Consider the following 18,524-nt stretch of genomic DNA (forward strand, 5'->3'; position numbering starts at 1 on the left):
AATTCCTCATGTATAAAAAGGTTACACTTCAATAATCCCTATGATCACATTCATTACTAATGTTCTCTGAGTCTATTTTTTTGTCTCAGTAACACAGTTTAACTTCTTTCATTTTGACAGATCCACTTAATCAGGATAAGAGTGCATGGATCAGAAAGAAAATGGACACTGAAGGCAGTGAGATGTAAATGTGAATCAAGAGTCTACTCTTTACTAGCTGTGTGATCTTGAGGTAATCTGGTTCAGTAACTTGTATGAGCTTCAATTTTCAAATGTGCACACCAGAGTTAAGGAAAGTTAGATTAAATGAGAAAACAAATCTAAAAGGTCTATCATGGCTCTTGGCACCTGGGAAGCACTCAAAAACTGGTAGTAATTATAACTGGATAAATGGGTAGAAGTTAAGAGAAAAGGCTTGGTAGATGTTAGCAAAAATTGTAGACATGGATGAGATCATCCAAAGAGAATATGCATTGTGACAAAAATGGCTGTGAATAAAACTCTGAGAAATAAATATTTAAAGAGCAGTTACAGCAATAAGAATCTGAGAAGAGTCTGAACGGAGATGAAGAGACATGGAAGAGAATTAGGAGAGACACTTTTTACAGATGCCCAGGAAATAAATTTTAAATACAAGCACTGACTGGATTTAGTTACTAGAACGCAATGATATAGAGAGAAGTCAGAATTCTGTGTGTTGAAGGATGACTAGAAAGTGAGAAAGCAGAGTCGGTGACCATTTCTTGCATATATACAATGTGAATATTCTGTTCCTTAATTGTTAGTTTGAGGCCTCTAGGACATGGTAGTTATGATGAAGATAGTGATATCAAATTACAGACTGCTTACTATATGCATTTTACATATATTAAATCAACATGACTCACTTAAATAAGAAGCCTATATCTTAGTTCACTGCATGTGGAAGTGGCAATGGTAATTTGTAACTTTAGTCTCAATAATATCCTTGTTTTCATTTGGGTCTAACTCAAAGTGTGTTAGGTTTCAGGCTTACAACAAAATTATATAAATAAGAGAAAGAACAAAGGGTGAGGTGGGTGCCATGGAGCTTTCTTAACTTCAATTACAGAAATATGAGGAAACGATCAAGATGGAAAATAAAAAGGTATAAAAATATGACTTATAAAACTAAACACTTTAAATACTTAAATGTATCACACTTAATTCTATAGTTTGTAAGCATTAAATGAACTAACATTTTAATTCACCTTTTGTTTGATATTTTCTGCCATCCATGGGCTACCAAAATACAGAACCCCATGCTAGGAACATATAATACTCGCTCAGCAACAACAAATCCCACTGGGAAGAAAAGGTTTGATGCAGGAATAAATGGTAATGCCATTAGACAAAGTGCCTACAAAGAAAAATAAGACATTTTATTTAAAAAATATGTGGACATTCAATAGCAAAATCCAAATATTTTATCATTTAACTTGAATGATAAATGACCATTAATTTGAATGGTTCACTGCACTGGTGGACCATTTTTAATAATACTCTAAACAATACTAGTTTAAACATAAGGAAGGCAATTTAGGGATAGTAATAACAGACATCAGGATTATGTCACCAAAGTGAGATCAAGCTAGAATTTATAACCAGAGATCATCCAATTAAATAAAAAAAACTTGGGGGGAATATATATAAATAAGACAATTTTTATACATCCAACTAAAGTACGTGTGGTAAAAATAAACTGATAAAGATGTTAACAGGTTTTAACAAAAGAAAACCAATCATACAAGTTTTTATAATTTTACTACTGTAACTATTCAAATATTGGAAATTGAGGAAATGACATAAGGTATACTTCAGACAAGACAGTAGACTACTACTTCTGTACCCCAGCATTACTTGCATAACATTCTGATGGATCATATACATTTAACAGTGGCTTAGTATATACACAAAAATAAAACTGCCCCATTAAATAGTAGTCCTTTATTCTACAAGAATTTCTAAAATTCTAACACTGTACATTGACATAAAACATCATAAAAATGCTTAATTTGTTTTTGCCATTTTGAAAATGAGTTAACATAAGGTTGCTAGATTATAAAGCCATTAAAAAGATAGGATACAAACAGCTAGCACACAAATAACTTGTGAAAGAAGTTGGTTGTTATTAAGACACCTGTTTCTATGGATATCTGCTTCCACAATTTGTTACCCTAATTTGTTTTATAGTATCTAACTGAATAACTGCAAATTGTTCCTTGAGCTTCAGAAGTTTGAGTCTTCTAACAGTTTGAGAGGAAAGATTGTTTTTCCTTTATTATATTTTATTAGTAAAATATAGATACAGAGATGTGTATTTCTCCATCACAAATTAATGACTTGTAATGAGGAAATAACTCTAAAGCACTACCAAATTGCTCAGTATCATGCTAATTTACAGATCTAAAATTTTAGTGTTTTCTTTTTGATCAAAAAGGTAAAACATTCAGAGTACATAATTCACTTTCCATTTCCCAAGAGTGGTTGATAAAAATAACCAGCTAGCTGCAAAAGAGACATTCCAAAATATGTAGTCCTTTTCTAAAAACAAACAAGAAAACATTTTTTTAAATAATTCATGGCTTCCTTATAGCAATTTTATTTAAAAGAATTAAAAGTGTTAAATTCATTCAAAGATGCATTGGTTATGATGCATAAGCGGCATACACAAAAAACAATCTCACAAAAAACCTACCGGTTCCTAGATAAGGAATGCCTCTAATTAACTTAATGAAAAGTTCTAATATGTTCTCTACTGGTATATGCTAACCTAGGTAACTATGGCTACCATAAGTTCCTTCTTCAGTAATATAAAACTCTCTTTAAAACAACAGGTGTTAGGAGTGCCTTGCTGGCTCAGATGGTTAAGTATCTGACTTCAGCTCAGGTGATGATTTCATGGTTTGTTGGTTCGAGCCCCATGTCGGGCTCTGTGCTGACAGCCCAGAGCCTGGAGTCTGCTTTTGATTCTGTGTCTCTCTCTCTGCCCCTCCCCCACTTGCACTCTGTCAAAAATAACATTAAAAAAACAACAACAACAAAAAAGAAAAGGCGGTAGTGGAAAGCTCACAGAGTTTGGACAAATCTCTTTCACTTCTTATTTCTTATGTAACATAATAAGGTAAACCACTCAATCATCTTGCCAATCAGTTTCTTCATAAAAAGGGATTAATAACTGCTTATATTGTTGATACATATGGCATTTTATTTAGTAAGTGCTTATCATGGTATCTGGTACTTGGCAGGTACTCCTCTGATCTACTCAGTCCCTTCCATAGATCTTCAGAAAATATCACCATAAAAAATAACCTGTTTAGTACTCTCTTAAGGCAGTACTTAAGGTCACAATTGTTCTTTTGTACACATAAAATAAAATTTATGTAAATCTATGCTTACTTCACTGGCACGATCCTCTTTTTATTTTTTATTCAGCTTACATTACATAAATCATTACTTTATTTGCCCAAATTTTAAATTCACCCAACCTTCCTTATTTTTCCTTTCTTTTAGCAGAACCTCAGCTTTGGATGTGTTCTACCATATATCTGCTTTGTATTTACCTGAGCAACAAAGCACTACTAGAGACAGTCCCAAAGCAGAACAGATTAGTATCATCAAAAATTCATGGTCAACTTCAAAATGATTCTTAAGACTGCTCAGAATTTCTAGGTTTCTTTGGTAGGCTCATTCCCACTCTCCTAGATTTTAAATCTTGATTACTTTACTCAAACTTCTGATCCATGACATTTTCAGCAGGTGACTATACTTCCAAACATACAGAGAAAACTACACTCATAAAACAAGAATTCCTTCAATTCCCTGCTCCTATACCAACCAACATCCACATTCACATGTATTTCCATCCATTCTGAGATATAAGAGGCATCTCCATCTGTCTCAGGCCAAACCTGAGCTGTATCTACATGGCCCTTGCTCCGCACAAATCTCACAATTAGCCATCCCTTCATTTACTCAGCCACTTTCTAATCAACTGTATCGTTCCTATCCATATTTAAATATGCCCTTGTCTCCCCAATCTTAAACATGTCCTTTGACAACATATATTTACGTTACCATTCATTATGTACTTCAGGTGTAAATCAAGTTCCCACACTCTTATGAAAGCACTTTTATAGTGGGGGTATGAAGTAGCTCGTTTTAACCCCACTTAATCAACAGTTCAAATCAATGAGTATGTTTTTGCAAATCAACCCATTATTGACATCCCCTGCTTCTAAAAGTCAGCCAACTGAGTACTCCAATCAAAGTGATTCTCCTACTTCTGAAGGTACACCAAATCTAGATCTTCATGCTTCCTCCAAGCTCTACATGAGATCAGTCTGTGATACTTGAAGTCGGCATAGTATTCTCTCACTTAGCTAGTAATAAATTCAAGTTTGCTCATCCTTTGAGATATTCAAAGTTGAGTTACCCTATGGGTTGGTTATCTACACTAGCAATCTTCACGTCCTCATCTCCTAATCAAATTTTTCCACAGAAATAAATTTCATTTAAGTAACTAATACACCAAAAGAGGTAAAATATGACTGATCTCACTTTTCTGCTTCACAGCATCTGTTAGTGATAACCATTCCATCTTCCTTAAAACATTTACTTACCTTCTGTCCACTTGGTCTAGCTCCTACTTAGGTTCATTCTCTTCTACACAGTATCTAAATACAGAAGGTCTTTTTTTTTTTTTTAATTTATTTTATTTTATTTTTATTATTTTCTCAAGTTAATATACAGTGTGGTCATGGCTTCAGGAGTAGAACCTGGTGATTCATCTCTTACATCTGACACCCTGTGCTCATCTCGAAAAGTGCCCTCCTTAATGCCTGTCACCCATTTAACACACTCCTCACCAACCTTCAGTTTGTTCTCTGTATTTAAGAGTCTCTTATGGTTTGCCACCCTCTCTGTTTTCATCTTATTTTTCCTTCCCTCCTCCTATGTTCATCTGTTAAGGTCCTCAAATTCTACATATAAGTGAAATCATAGATCTTTCTCTGACTTATTTTAAGCAGGCTCTGCACTCAGTGTGGAGCACAGCGTGGGGCTTGAACTCAGGATCCTGAGAACAAAATCTGTATTGAGATCCAGAGTCAGATGCTTAACCAACTAAGGCACCTAGGCACCCCCAAATATAGAAGTTTTTTAAAGACCTACTTGTAGGTTTCTTTTCTTTTCACTCTATCTAGACCCTTCAACTATCTACTGAGGAAGAATTAAGACCAAATACTCCAAGGCATTAATTATGTGTATGAATTATCTTCTATTCCATGCATCTACAATGGTAATAGCTGATTACTATCTTTGAGAACAGTGACAAAACCCCAGGTGAGAAACCTCTAAAATCGCCATAAACTTTCCTAATCATATCCTGGTTTCAATTACTATCTCTATGCCAATACTGCAATCAATTTTTTATGTGTAGCTTAGGCGACTCTGAACTCCAGGCACCAGGTGCTATTCAAATTCCCCACTAGGATCAAACTCAACAGATCAAAAAATAATAGTAAATATGATCTTTCTCCCAAACCCTATATTCTTTCAATTGTCTCTATATATCAGAGATTAGCTTCAAATTTTTCCAAAATGCCAATTCCCTGGTAATCGGGGCCTTGTATTTATCATATCCTCAGTGCCTAAAATGCTGCCTGGTACACAGATCACAACAAAAAACTTAGTGAATGACTAAATTAATCTAGTGACTGCAGCCAGGTATGATGTATTTGTAAAGTATTAAAAACACTTTCTGGCATGTAGCAAATGCTCAAGAAAATGTTAAAGATTATTATTGTCTTCAATAATTTAAAGGAAAACAAAACTGTTAGAAGTGACAGCAAAGTAAGAAAATTACAAAGAAATACATCCCTGAATAAGAAGACTTTGTACATAATCAGAGTCCTCTGAACATAGTAAAAAATAACTCACAGAATAATTAAGTCTTACTAATGAGAACTAAAGAGCTAATATGTTTCTAGCTGTCTACCTTACATGACATTCTTCTCTGTGTCAAGAAAACAAAGTATATAATATGATCCATTTCCTCAAAAAAAGTGTATAATCTACTTGGATAAAGAAGTAGAAGATAATGATGCCAAAAGGGATGCTTCATGATTTCAGAGTTCCTACCAAATAGGGAAATTTATAACCAGTTTTTATTTTACATGCTGAATATATATGCCTGCATATGAAATTCTGATATATATATATGTGTGTATATATATATATATAACCTAAAATAAATTAATAAATTAGGGTGATGTTGAATAAACAAAAATACTGTTTCTAAGAAGATGCTTTGACAAATTAAAGGTGGTCTTTAAATCAACTGAATGTTGTATCAATTGAAAAATTAAGAAAGTTTTCTTACCATTAAAACAGTCTTGGAGGAATCACCAGGGTATCTGAGACTGAATACCCCCAAAGCCCCCAAAAAGCAAAAGAAAATAAATGTGGCAAGATTTCGAATATCTAGAAATGATTCTATAAGTGGTATTGTTCCCATGGTCCAATCACAGCACAGTTCCGAAGGATTTAATAGAAGCCAAGCATTCAAGGGAAGGAGGTAGTTAAAAGTTAGCTGCCTTGTAGGAGTTGGGCTTACAGCAGCTGGGTTATCAAATCTGTAAAAAGATTTAAAAAAAAGTTATTTAATCTAAAACACGTTTCAAACACAAAATTAATATGTAACATATAAATAAAATACCAAAAAAGCAGTATTTCATATGTAATCTCACTTAAAATGACAAAGTATTTTTTATGAATACCTCAGTCCTCACTGAAGTTCAAAATGTCCAACCCTTATGAAATATCTAGTTGAGAATCTATGAAGAATGGTTGGAAGGGCAACTAGATCAGACATGTGTACCCTGCAGAAGTGCTTTCATTAAATTATAACCTGATTAAAAGTAAAAAGACAATTTTAATAGACTCGTTGTAGGTGCTGTACGAGTGCTTCTGAGAACACTAACCAATATTTTCTTCTGCATGAGATGCTTCTTTCAGCACTAAATGCTAATAAAAATTATGCTTCCTAGAAAGAAAGGTTTTCTTTTGTCATGGACAGAAAAAACTATCACCTATGAGCTTTTCCTCTTTGCTTAAACTTTTAGGAAGCTGAAACCAAATTTCCAGTATAGAATAGTAGCTGTATTTCCCTATGTAACATTTTATTTGTGTTCTACTTTTTCTCCTACTATATACTAACATAAGCTTATACTTTTTTTCCAAGTTTTTATTTAAATTCTAGTTAACATACATGGTAAAACATATGTGGTTTCTGTGTAGAATTTAGTGATTCATCACTTATATATAACTTATATATAACATATATAATTTATATATATAAGTGCTATCCCAAGTGCCCTCCTTAATGCCCATCACCCATTTAGCCCATCCCCCACCCACCTCCCTCCATCAACCTTCAGTTTGTTCTCTATAGTTAAGAGTCTCTTACAGTTTGCTTATATCCTATTTTATATTTGTCCAGGCCATGATATATTACATGTATGTTTCATTAATTCAGTCTGCTTCTTGCAAACTAAGTCAAACCATAGTCAAATCATTTTTTAAGTATATTTCAAATGAATGGCTTCAGATACTCATTTCTTTAGGCTACATTCAAAATTTTATTGGTTTTGTTAATATTAGTCTTTAAAAACCCAATTTCTCATTTTATAATGAATGAGTTAATAAAAAAAATCAACCTCTACCATTTATTTGACTTGGTCTTCTTAAAAATTCAAATGGCTGGGAAACAGTAAATACTATTTAAACAAATAACATCATTTTTAAAACTTTCATATTTGAATGTCTACATATATGAAAAATAACAAATCTTGAGTCAAGGCTTGAATTATCAAATAACGAACAGAACTAAACACAAGGCTGTCTTTTTTCCTATAATCCACTATTTGAAGTTCAGTTTTATAATTAATAGTTTATTTAGAATAGCTGATTTAATAACTGTACTATAGAAAAAGAACATGTGGCAAAGCATGTGAAACCATATTATAGTCAACTTCACTGATAATTTAATACAAGAAATTTATATATACACATACTTTTAAATGCTTATATTTGGAAAATATATATTTATATGTAATATAATCCATATAGCAATCCACATGTACACAAAATACATTAATACATATAAACCACATTATCATACTACAGAAATGGAGATAAAAACAGTTGATGCAAAGTCTCTAAAAGGAATAAAAACAGTAACACTGAATATGAGGGTAAAGAAGGAAATATAAAATATTATTTACAGTTTAATCTCTTTTCCATATTTTACTATTTAAATAAGTTGGTTCAGTTTAGCACAGCTAGACTCAGAAGTAAAAATTCATGAAATTAGAAAGTAATTATTCTTCAAAGAAAAAAATGCTACTGAAAGGAATATTGCGTGGAAATGTTAAAAAGAAAGTGCTTAATGTAAGAGAATTATCTGAATAAAATTTTATTCTAGCCTGGGCCAGCAATGCATTATCATGGATAGCACCTGAACAACATTTTGGCCATCTGTTAAAAAAGATCTTGCATGTAACGTTAGTTACTTAAATAAAATTGGATAAGAAACTAGTACAAATTTCATTTTATTTTTTTTTAACTTTTTTATTTTTTTGAGAGACAGTGTGAGTTGGGGAGGGGCAGAGAGAGAGAGAGAGAGAGAGAGAGAGAGAGAGAGAGAGAGAGAGAGAGAATGAATATCCCAAGTAGGTTCTGCAATGTTAGGGCAGAGCCCCAATGCAGGATTCAATCTCACAAACCATGAGATCATGACCTGAGTCGAAATTGAGAATTAGATGCTTAACCGACAGAGTCACCCAGGTGCCCCTATAAATTTCATTATAAATTTTACCCTGAAAAAGGTGAAATGGGAAATGCTAAATGTTAGAGCAGGAAAACAAGATATGTAGACTGTTAAATTCAGTATAACTTTTGCTTCTAGTCTTTTTTTTTTTTTTTTTTTATGTTTTTATTTTATTTTTGAGAGAGACACAGAGTGCTAGTGGGGGGAGGGGCAGGGAGAGAACAAGACACAGAATCCAAAGCAGGCTCCAGGCTCTGAGCTATCAGCAGAAAGCCTGATGTGGGGCTCGAACTCACGGACGGTGAGATCATGACCTGAGCTGAAGTCGGACACCCAACTGACTGAGCCGCCCAGGCGCCCCTTTTTGCTTCTAGTCTTAAAGGAGAGAAGAACTGGACAAGACATAACACAGTTGGGTATCAGGCAAAGAAAGACGATGATACCCAAGAGAAGGAAAACAAATGAGGGAAACCCTACCTGGAAAGTTCAATACTTGGATACAGTTCTTAGTCTGTGGAGCATTGAGGGAGAACCCAGTGGAGCCTAGGAGTATCCCTGAGTTGTGAAGATGGAACTGGGATCCCTAGGAGCCCAGGTCGATAGAGTCAGTGGGGGAGAATACCAGAGAGAAGAAAGCTGCTGAGAAAGAGAACTCAGATCTGTAGAGGGTCTCCTTCCAGTTTGTAGTACTGATCAGAACCGATCAGCATATATATATATATGGAAATACTCAAGGTCAGTGTAGTGGGTTGAACCATGTCTCTGAAACATTCATGTCTATCCAGAACCTCAGATTTTTTTCCTTATTTGGAAATAGGTTCTTTGCCAATGTAATTAGTCAAGTTAGGATGAAGTCACACTGGATTAGGGTGAGCCTTAAACCAAATGTATAATCACTGCAGTGATACAGCAACACACCAAGGAATGCCAAAGACTGCTAGCAACCACTAGAAGCTACTAGGAAAGAGGCATGGAACAGACTTCTTCCTGAGAGTCTTCAGAAGGAACCAACTATGCCTGACACAGTTTGGACTGTGGCCTCCATCACTGTAAGAGAATAAATTTCTGCTGCTTTAAGCTACCCAGTTTCTGCTAATTTGTTACAGCAGCAGGAAAAATAATAGAAATAGGAAACTACCTCTCAAACGAATTAGATAAAAATTCTCAAATGCCATACAGAGCTAGGAATAGTTCCTCAGCAGCCAGAATAAAAGCCCTCATAAGTCACAGTCTATCAGACAGAATCAGTAGTGGAAGAAAATTACCTCTATCATAAATGCTGCTGTGGTCTCATATAACAAAGCTTAAGAGCAAGACTAGAAGATGAAACATCTCTCAAATAACTTAAATGCATCCCAAAATAAAGCTCTAAAATATTTATAGGAATATATTAAAGTAAAACTCACATATGGCATCTACTAAAAAATTACTGGGCATGTGAAAAAGTAGAAACATATAATCTATGAGGAGAAAAATTATTCAATCTAAACTAAGAAAGGACACACACAAGAAAATTAGTAGATGAAGACATTAAAGTACTAGAACATGTAAAGACATGAAACATAGAAAAAAGGCTTAAACAGAATTTCTAGAGATGAAAACAATGTCTGAAATGAAAAAGAACTAGAAAAAATTAAAGGGAGACTCGACATTGCATAAAAAAGACCAGTGAACTTGAATGCAAAGCAGAAGAAACTACCAAAATGAAAACGGAGAAAACAGTTCTGGGAGGGGAATAAACAGAGCATTAGTGTGACAACTTCAAAAGGCCTAATTTACATGTAATTGGGGTCCTAGAAGAATAGAAACAAATTTCAATGAGTAATGGCTAAAACATTTCCAAAATTTACATACTAAAACATATAGATTCTAAACTCAGTTAACCTAAGCACAGTACACATGAAAATAAAAGTAAGCGTAACCAGAAGTTTGTATCATTTGACCACCTTCACCCAAATTTTGTTATATAATAAGTATGTCCTACAGTAGTAATATGCAGCATGGGGACTACAGGTAATAATACCATATTACATATTTGAAAGCTGCAAAGAAAGTAGATCGTAAAAGTTTTCATCACAAGAAAAACATTTTCTGTAATTATGTATGGTGATGGATGTTAAGTAAATTTATTGTGATAATTTCTCAATACGCATATACTAAATCATGACACTGTATACCTAAAATTCATATAGTGTTATATATCAGTTATGTCTCAATTTAAAAAATAAAATAAAAAGAGAAACAATGGTGAGGAGAAAATAATAAAAGCAGGCATAGAGAAAAAGACACACTATATGCAGAAGCACAAAAATAAAGATGACAGAGGTTCTCCCAGTAAAAACAATGCAAGCTAGAAAATAGTAGAGCAACATTTTTAGAGTGCTGACTGCAAAACAGTCAGTGTGGAATTCTAAACTCAGGGAAAATATTTTTCAAAAACAAAGGTAAAATAAAGATATTTTTATATACAAAAGCTAAAACAATTTGGCATCAACAGACCTACAGGTCAAGAAATGATAAAGTCCTTTAGTCACAAACAAAAATGGTACAATACGAAAATCACATTAAATGTAAATAGCTGAAACACCTCATTTAAAAAACAGATTATCTGATCAAACAAAAAAGGAAGACCCAATTATATGCAGCCTGTAAGATACCAACTTCAAAGATACTGATAGTAGTGCCTGGATGGCTCAGTTGGTTAAGTGTTCGACTCTTGATTTCAGCTCAGGTCATGATCTCATGGTTTGTGGGATTGAGACCTGCCCTGGGCTCTGTGCTGACAGTTCAAAGCTTGCTTGGAATTTTCTTTCTCCCTCTCTCTCTCTCCCTGCTCTCTCAAAATAAAAAAAAAAAAAGATATTGATAAAAAGTAAAAAGATGGAAAAAGATAAACCATGTAACTCTAACAAAAGATATATAAAGTGAATTTCTGAGTAAAGATTATTACTAAGGATAAAGAAACTCATTAATAAAGGTAAAGGGATTAATTCATCAAGACATTATAATCCTAGATGTTAACCACTTGAAAATAGAGCTTTAAAACACATGAAGTAAAAACTACAAGAAATAGACCAATCTACAATTATAGTCAAAGATTTCAACATCCTCTACTTTATAATAGAACAAGTAGACAAAAATCACTTAAACTATATAAGACATCACTTAATAACCAATTAAGTTAAAATAGGTTAAAGTTTCATTAGGTTAAAATCATTTTCATTCGTTGGTTTCATGAGTGTACTCAATATGTCAAAATTTACTAATTTGTACATTATAAATATATGCAGGTTTTAAAAAAATATTAATTATACAAAAAGCTGTTAAAAAAAACTTCAATGTAGGGGCACCTGGGTGGCTTAGTCATTTAGCAGCCAACTCTTAATTTCAGCTCAGGTCGTGATCTCACGATTCATGAGATCGAGTCCCGCATCGGGCTCTGTGCTGACAGCGTGGAGCCTGCTTGGAATTCTCTCACCCTCTCTCTCTGCTCCTCCCTTGCTTGTGCTGTTTTTACTCTCTCTCAAAGTAAATAAATAAACATGAAAAAAGAAAAAAAAAAACTCAATGTAAATCAAACACTTCTATTATAATCACTGAACATCAAGAGTTAAAGAAAGAATGAAAACAAAACAAAACAAAACAAAAACAAAAAAAAGAATCAGAATTTCCATACCTGGTGAATACTGGAAGTTGGGACTGAATGACCTGGACTCTAATCACAACAAGTAATAGGGTACTGAACATCAAAACAATGAGTTTTATTAGTGTCTGCAGCATAGAAAATGGAATATTACTCTTCCCACGGAAAAACTGTCCGGCAGTAGTACATAATAATGGCAAAGTATACTGCAATAGGAAAAAAAAAGTTTTAAATAACAATATACTACAACGTTTTCAACAATGCAATACATTCAAAATGCAAGATTAGATATAAATTGACTGTAATTATAAAATCAGTATGGAGCAATGTGTGGAACTGATAAGGAATAAAACTGAATCCAATAATCTTACCCAATAATGAATCATATTGGACGGTATTACTGTGTACATTTCCAAATTACCTAATGATTCCATTATTGAAACTGAAACAACAGTCTTAAAAAACTGAAGGAGTTATAAAATGTTAAGTAATTTTCAGTGGATACGAGGACAAAATATGCCAGTTTCTTGCAAATTTTTGGTAACATTATTGGTAAAGAGAATAATTTATAATGACACATTTAGAAACCAAGTTTATTATCATCAAATTCAAATAGGATAAAAGATAACAATAAAAATTGTATTTCTCCTTACCCCCTGGGCAATAAATACTTCATACACACAGCAAATTCCCACAACTGTTATTCCTTGTTCTTTACACAATGTTGCAACAGCAACTAAAACCACTGTCAAAGCAATTGGAGTCCATACTGCAATTTAAGAACAGAAAAATATAAACTACACAAAACAATTTTATAGTATCATAAATGAATATTTTAAGTTATACAACTGTTGGACATTACTAAAAAACTCATGATTCTATATTCACATTTGTGTTATTTCCCATTAACCTATACTTCATATTTCAAAATGTATTTAAATGTTGTGATTTTATATACCCAAAACAAAACATCGAAATGTATAACTTAAACTAAAAAATTTTTGTAGAGAGGAAAATTATCTAATGAAATGTTTTTAAAAAGTTTATTTAGTTTGAGAGAGAGAGACAGCATGCACGCATGCATGCACGCACACAGGGAGGGGTGGGGGGGGGGGGGTAGAGAATCCCAAGCAGGCTCCCTGCTGTCAGCACAGAGCCCAAAGCTGGGCTCAATTTCAGGAACCCTGAGATCATGACCTGAGCTGAAATCAAGAGTCAAATACTTAACCGACTTAGCCACCCAGGCGCCCTGAAATACTAATTTTTAAAACAAAGTAGGGTGGCCAAATTGGAGAAGGGAAGCTTAAAGGCTGGAGTGTTGTGATTAATGAACCATGTATGTGAAATGAAGGCAAATTCTTTAAATTATTACACAGACATCTATATGTTTTATTATATCTGTCATTTATTAAAAACTTCAAACTGAAAACTACTAAGCAAAGTAGAATAACATTCTTATTTTAAAGAGTATAAAAACTGAAACAGATAAATAGAATTTAAATTAATACTATTCTTTTAAAAAATCTGCATTAGAGGGCACCTGGGTGGCTCAGTCAGTTAAGTGTCAAACTCTTGGTTTCAGCTCAGGTCATGATCTCACGGTTTTGTGGGTTCGAGCCCTGCATTGGGCTGTGCTGGTAGTGTTCCTCTCTCTCTCTGCCCCTCCCCTTCTTGCACTCTCTCTCAGGATATATATACACACACATATATATGTACATATATATATATACTTAAAAATACTATCAATAGAATATTCATAAGTTCTACTTAAATAGAAAACCTACTTCATCAACTTTAAGCAATATCAACTAGTTTAGTAATAATTTGATTCAAGAAGAATGAATTTTGAGAATAATTCCATATCTACTAATTTGCTTTATGACTTTGAACAAGTTTTCTGAGCTTAAGTTTTCCTTAAAATTTCCGTAAAATATGACCTCTGATTCTTTTCAAGTTAAAAAAGCATATTGCAGTATAATTGTGTGACCTCAGGTTTATTTATTAAGAACATTAATCAGAGCAAAATCTCAAATAATTGACTTAAATCCAAGTATAAATAGAAAAATAATTCATGAGTTTGATATATCTTCTTTTGTTCTTGGGCTTACTACAGAAATTCATTTATTTTTGAAATTGTTTTCAACTTTAAAATACTCTACTGATTAAAATTACTGTAAGAAAAACAACTCAAAAAACCTTCAAACACTATTGGAGATACCCAGTAAAACAGTATTCCTTTCCTCAAAAAAAAAAAAAAAAAAAAATCTCATATTCCAGTCAGATCAAAACCATCAATACAAAAGTACATTATACCAAGGAATGAAACATAATGCTAAATTCTGTAAGAAATTCATACAGGAAAGAAATCAATAGATGATTATTTACAAAACAAGCTGAACCTAAAGTTGAACCTTGAAGATATATACATAGAAAAACTGGGGAAGAGGTATGCATGCATAGAGAGGAGGAGGGAATAAGCTTATTAGCAAATGAATGATACAGAGAATAGTATGAATGGAAGGGTATGAATATAATAAAAATTAGTGGGAAATAACGGCCTTGAAAAGATATTTAAAACAATATATCAAATGGCTTGTATAACCAGTTTAGCATATATTATTTGAGTCTCAAAATCACTCTACTGTGATATAAGGGAAGATGTAATCATGTGCATTTTTAAGAAGAAAGAATTTTAGAGGTCCAAAAAACAGTCATGCACAATAAAGAAATCAGGACTTTAACTTGGTTCTTCTGACATTAAATTCAGAGCTTCTCCCTAGTTTGTAATTCCACTCCAAGACAGAAAGCAAACAGCTGCATTCTGTAATGCTGGATTCAATCTCAGCAACTAACAGCTCTAATAAAGGCAAAAGGTTTATTGAAACCAGTCGCTTCAGTTCTTCAACTTTTGGTGATTACATTACTGTATGAACACATACTTTGATTTTATAAATAGATCTCTGGGGTTAAAGTTAACCACGTGTAATTTTGCCCAAAACAAGTCCCCCTGCTAGATACACTAACAACACTTAAAAATATACATGTATAAATACAGAATCCATTTCAATCATTAAAATTCATTCCAATTTCAAAATATAGGTTTCTAAACTGAATTTTACATGTATAAAGATACAAACCTTTAGCAATCACATATTCAAATAGTTATTTTAAGTATCTACTACATTTTGTGGAGGAGAAAGATAATAGTCATATAAACAAGATTTATTTGTTAACTGATGATCTAAGTGTTAATAAAGAAAAACAGAAGGTGAAGGGAAATAGAAAGGAATGGGAAGATGAGTGGTGCTGCTAATGGCATCTGAGCAGAAACCCAAAGTAACAGAAAGAAGCAAAGGCCCTGAGGTGGATCATGCTTTCAAAATGGGTGTGGGTCATGAATAACCTAGAATTTAAAGTGATCAAATAATTACAAATTGGAAACCTTTGCAAGGACACGTACATTAAATAGTGAATACAAAAGATGATGACAAATCTGTTTATGGTCTCAAGTATAAAATTATGTAATGTGGAATAGGACTATGGGAGTTAAGAGGACAGAGAGAGGTCCAAAGCAGGTTCAGCACTTTTTTTAATTATAATTTAATCACTGACTTGGTCATTTGCTCAACAAGTATATACTGAACACCTACTGTATACCAGGAACTCCATTCCAGGAAATGGAGATAGAAACCTACCTATATTACAAATCTAAGACAACACTAAAGGTGTTTGGCTAAATCACTTATTTGTTGAAACTTAGTTTCCGTTAATGTAAAATTAGGCCCCTTATCATCAGTACTTTGGGTTTATAGTGAGAAAATTCTCCAATGATGTAGGGAAAAAAAAATTAAAGGTTAGATCAACCAAATACAGGTTACTATTATGTAAAACCTCTTTCAGGTCTACTGTTCACACAACTAAAAAATCATTTTTATTGCCTGGAACTTGTTTTCTGATAATACCTGGCATAACTAGGATTAATGAGCTAATGTGTACAAAGCATTTTCCAGGGTGGACCACATGGTAGAGACTCCATAAATAGCTGAACTATGATCAACACCTAATAAAAGTTATATTCTAATAGGCTTTCAACTTTATCTAAACAATACAATGCATGGCCTTCACAGGTGTTATTATAGAAAGACAACTGAAGTATTAGTACTTGTATCTTTGATAGGTAACAACAGATGGAACTAGGAATGACTCTAAAACTCCTATACTCTAGGGTAAATTTTTTAAGTTAAATTAAATACAGAATCTGTTAGTCATGATAAAATATAAACTGCATACAAAAATAATTTTTACTATTGACAATGTTGCATATCATGTTCGTATGTCCATACGTGCTGAAATAGTATAATATATAAACCCAAGTGTGACATATATTTTATAACAAATAGAGTAAATAAAAATTACTTAGCAAGTTTTATATCTATAGAAAAAAAATTAAATGTTAGACACTTACCTATGGAATTATCTGGTCCTTTTGATTTGGTATATGACAAAAATGCAGCTAGAAAAAAGATAGATGACAAAAGTTCTGCTCTTCCTACAACACCGGTTACCTAAAAAGGGAAAGGGAGAGGAGTTCGTATTAATGAAGAGCCTCTTGAAAATTTAACTACCATATATAATAGGAACAGCACTTTAGAAATTAAATTGCCATAATTTTTCAAGCATATTTCAGTTTCTTAGACATGCTTTGAGTGCCCTCGTGTGGTGAATCTGTGTATCTTCCATAAAAATAAATTTTCCAGTGACTCTACAATAGTTCTGTTATCATCACTATTTTGAAATAATTGCAGACGCACAGGGAGTTGCAAAAATAGATACAGAGAAGTCCTGTGTACGGTTTACCCAGCTTCCATCAACAGTAACATCTTATATAATATTAGTACAATATCTAGAGTAGGTCTTAATTAAAAAAGACAAAAAACCTAAGACCTTACATATTTTCTTAAAATACAAGTGTTCTTAAAATATAAAAACATCATAAATTCAGTAAGGTCTATCTCAAAATAAACTTATAAACTAAAGACAATGAACTTTAAAAAGTCCTTTTAAATTCTACAAAATTAAATATAAAACCCTCAAACCTCTTCCTCTGAAGTATGCCTGAGTGCCTGAATCAGTTAAGCGTTAACTCCTGATTTCAGCTCAGGTCATGATCTCTGCTGTCAGCATAGAGCATGTGTGGGATTCTCTCTCTCCCTCTCAAAACAAATAAACTTAAAAAAAAGAAAAAAAAGAGGCCAGTATATAAAAAGTTTGGGGGTGCCTAGGGGGCTCAGTCAGTTAAGCATCGACCCCTGATTTCAGCTCAGGTCATGATCTCTGCTGACAGTGTGCAGCCTGCTTGGGATTCTCTCTCTGCCTTTGTCCCACTCATACTCTCTCTCAAAATAAATAAACTTAAAAACAAAGTACTCTTGTGACACCTGGGTGGTTCAGTTGGTTAAGCATCAACTTTGGCTCAGGTCATGATCTCATGGCCTATGAGTTCAAGACCCGCATCGGGCTCTGTGTTGACAGCTCTAAGCCTGGAGCCTGCTTCGGATGCTGTGTCTCCCTCTCTCTCTGCCCCTCCCTGGCTCATGCTCTGTCTCAAAAATAAACAAACACTTAAAAAAATTTTTTTAAATAAATAAAAAATTAAAAAAAGAAAAAAAAAGTACTCTGAATTCACTGTAGAATTTAAAACAACCTATCATTTTTATAAACATATGGAAAAATATCTGTTCAATTAGACATAAAAAGGTTCAAGACAGTGAGAGACACACACCCCTTCTAATACACACACACACATTCAAACACTTGGAGTTTAAACATACACATTTTTGCTTACAACCAAAAGCTCATAACAAAGCAATTGAACAGAGTCCTCTTTGCTCTGTTGTGCACAGTTTTGGGGTTTCACGGTTTTCAAGAAAAATAAAGTTATAGTTTATGTCTTAGGAGGTACTGGCTGACAGACACATTGGCAACAGCAGAGACAGCTAACAATTTTGAAACACATGGCAAGAGACAACATGA

At 33.3% G+C, this 18,524-nt stretch overlaps 1 protein-coding gene across 4 annotated transcripts in view; it reads right to left on the reverse strand.

Moving 5' to 3' along the window:
- TMTC3 (transmembrane O-mannosyltransferase targeting cadherins 3) overlaps positions 1-18,524 on the reverse strand; it is a 59,694-nt gene that overhangs the window by 19,433 nt on the left and 21,737 nt on the right. For all 4 annotated transcript variants that reach the window (XR_002079108.2, XR_002079109.2, XR_002079107.2 and 1 more), the window contains exons 4-8: positions 16,957-17,056; positions 13,145-13,260; positions 12,525-12,697; positions 6,401-6,653; positions 1,230-1,378 (exon numbers count right to left, since the gene is read on the reverse strand). Coding sequence is in view for 1 of the 4 variants with exons in the window: in XM_019446378.2 (XP_019301923.2) it covers positions 1,230-1,378; positions 6,401-6,653; positions 12,525-12,697; positions 13,145-13,260; positions 16,957-17,056 (791 nt within the window). In the remaining 3 variants the exon portion in view is untranslated. The remainder of the gene's footprint in view (positions 1-1,229; positions 1,379-6,400; positions 6,654-12,524; positions 12,698-13,144; positions 13,261-16,956; positions 17,057-18,524) is intronic.

This window comes from Panthera pardus, unplaced genomic scaffold (assembly GCF_024362965.1).
Source record: "Panthera pardus isolate Hobbes unplaced genomic scaffold, ASM2436296v1 HiC_scaffold_6, whole genome shotgun sequence".
Classification (NCBI taxonomy): domain Eukaryota; kingdom Metazoa; phylum Chordata; class Mammalia; order Carnivora; family Felidae; genus Panthera; species Panthera pardus.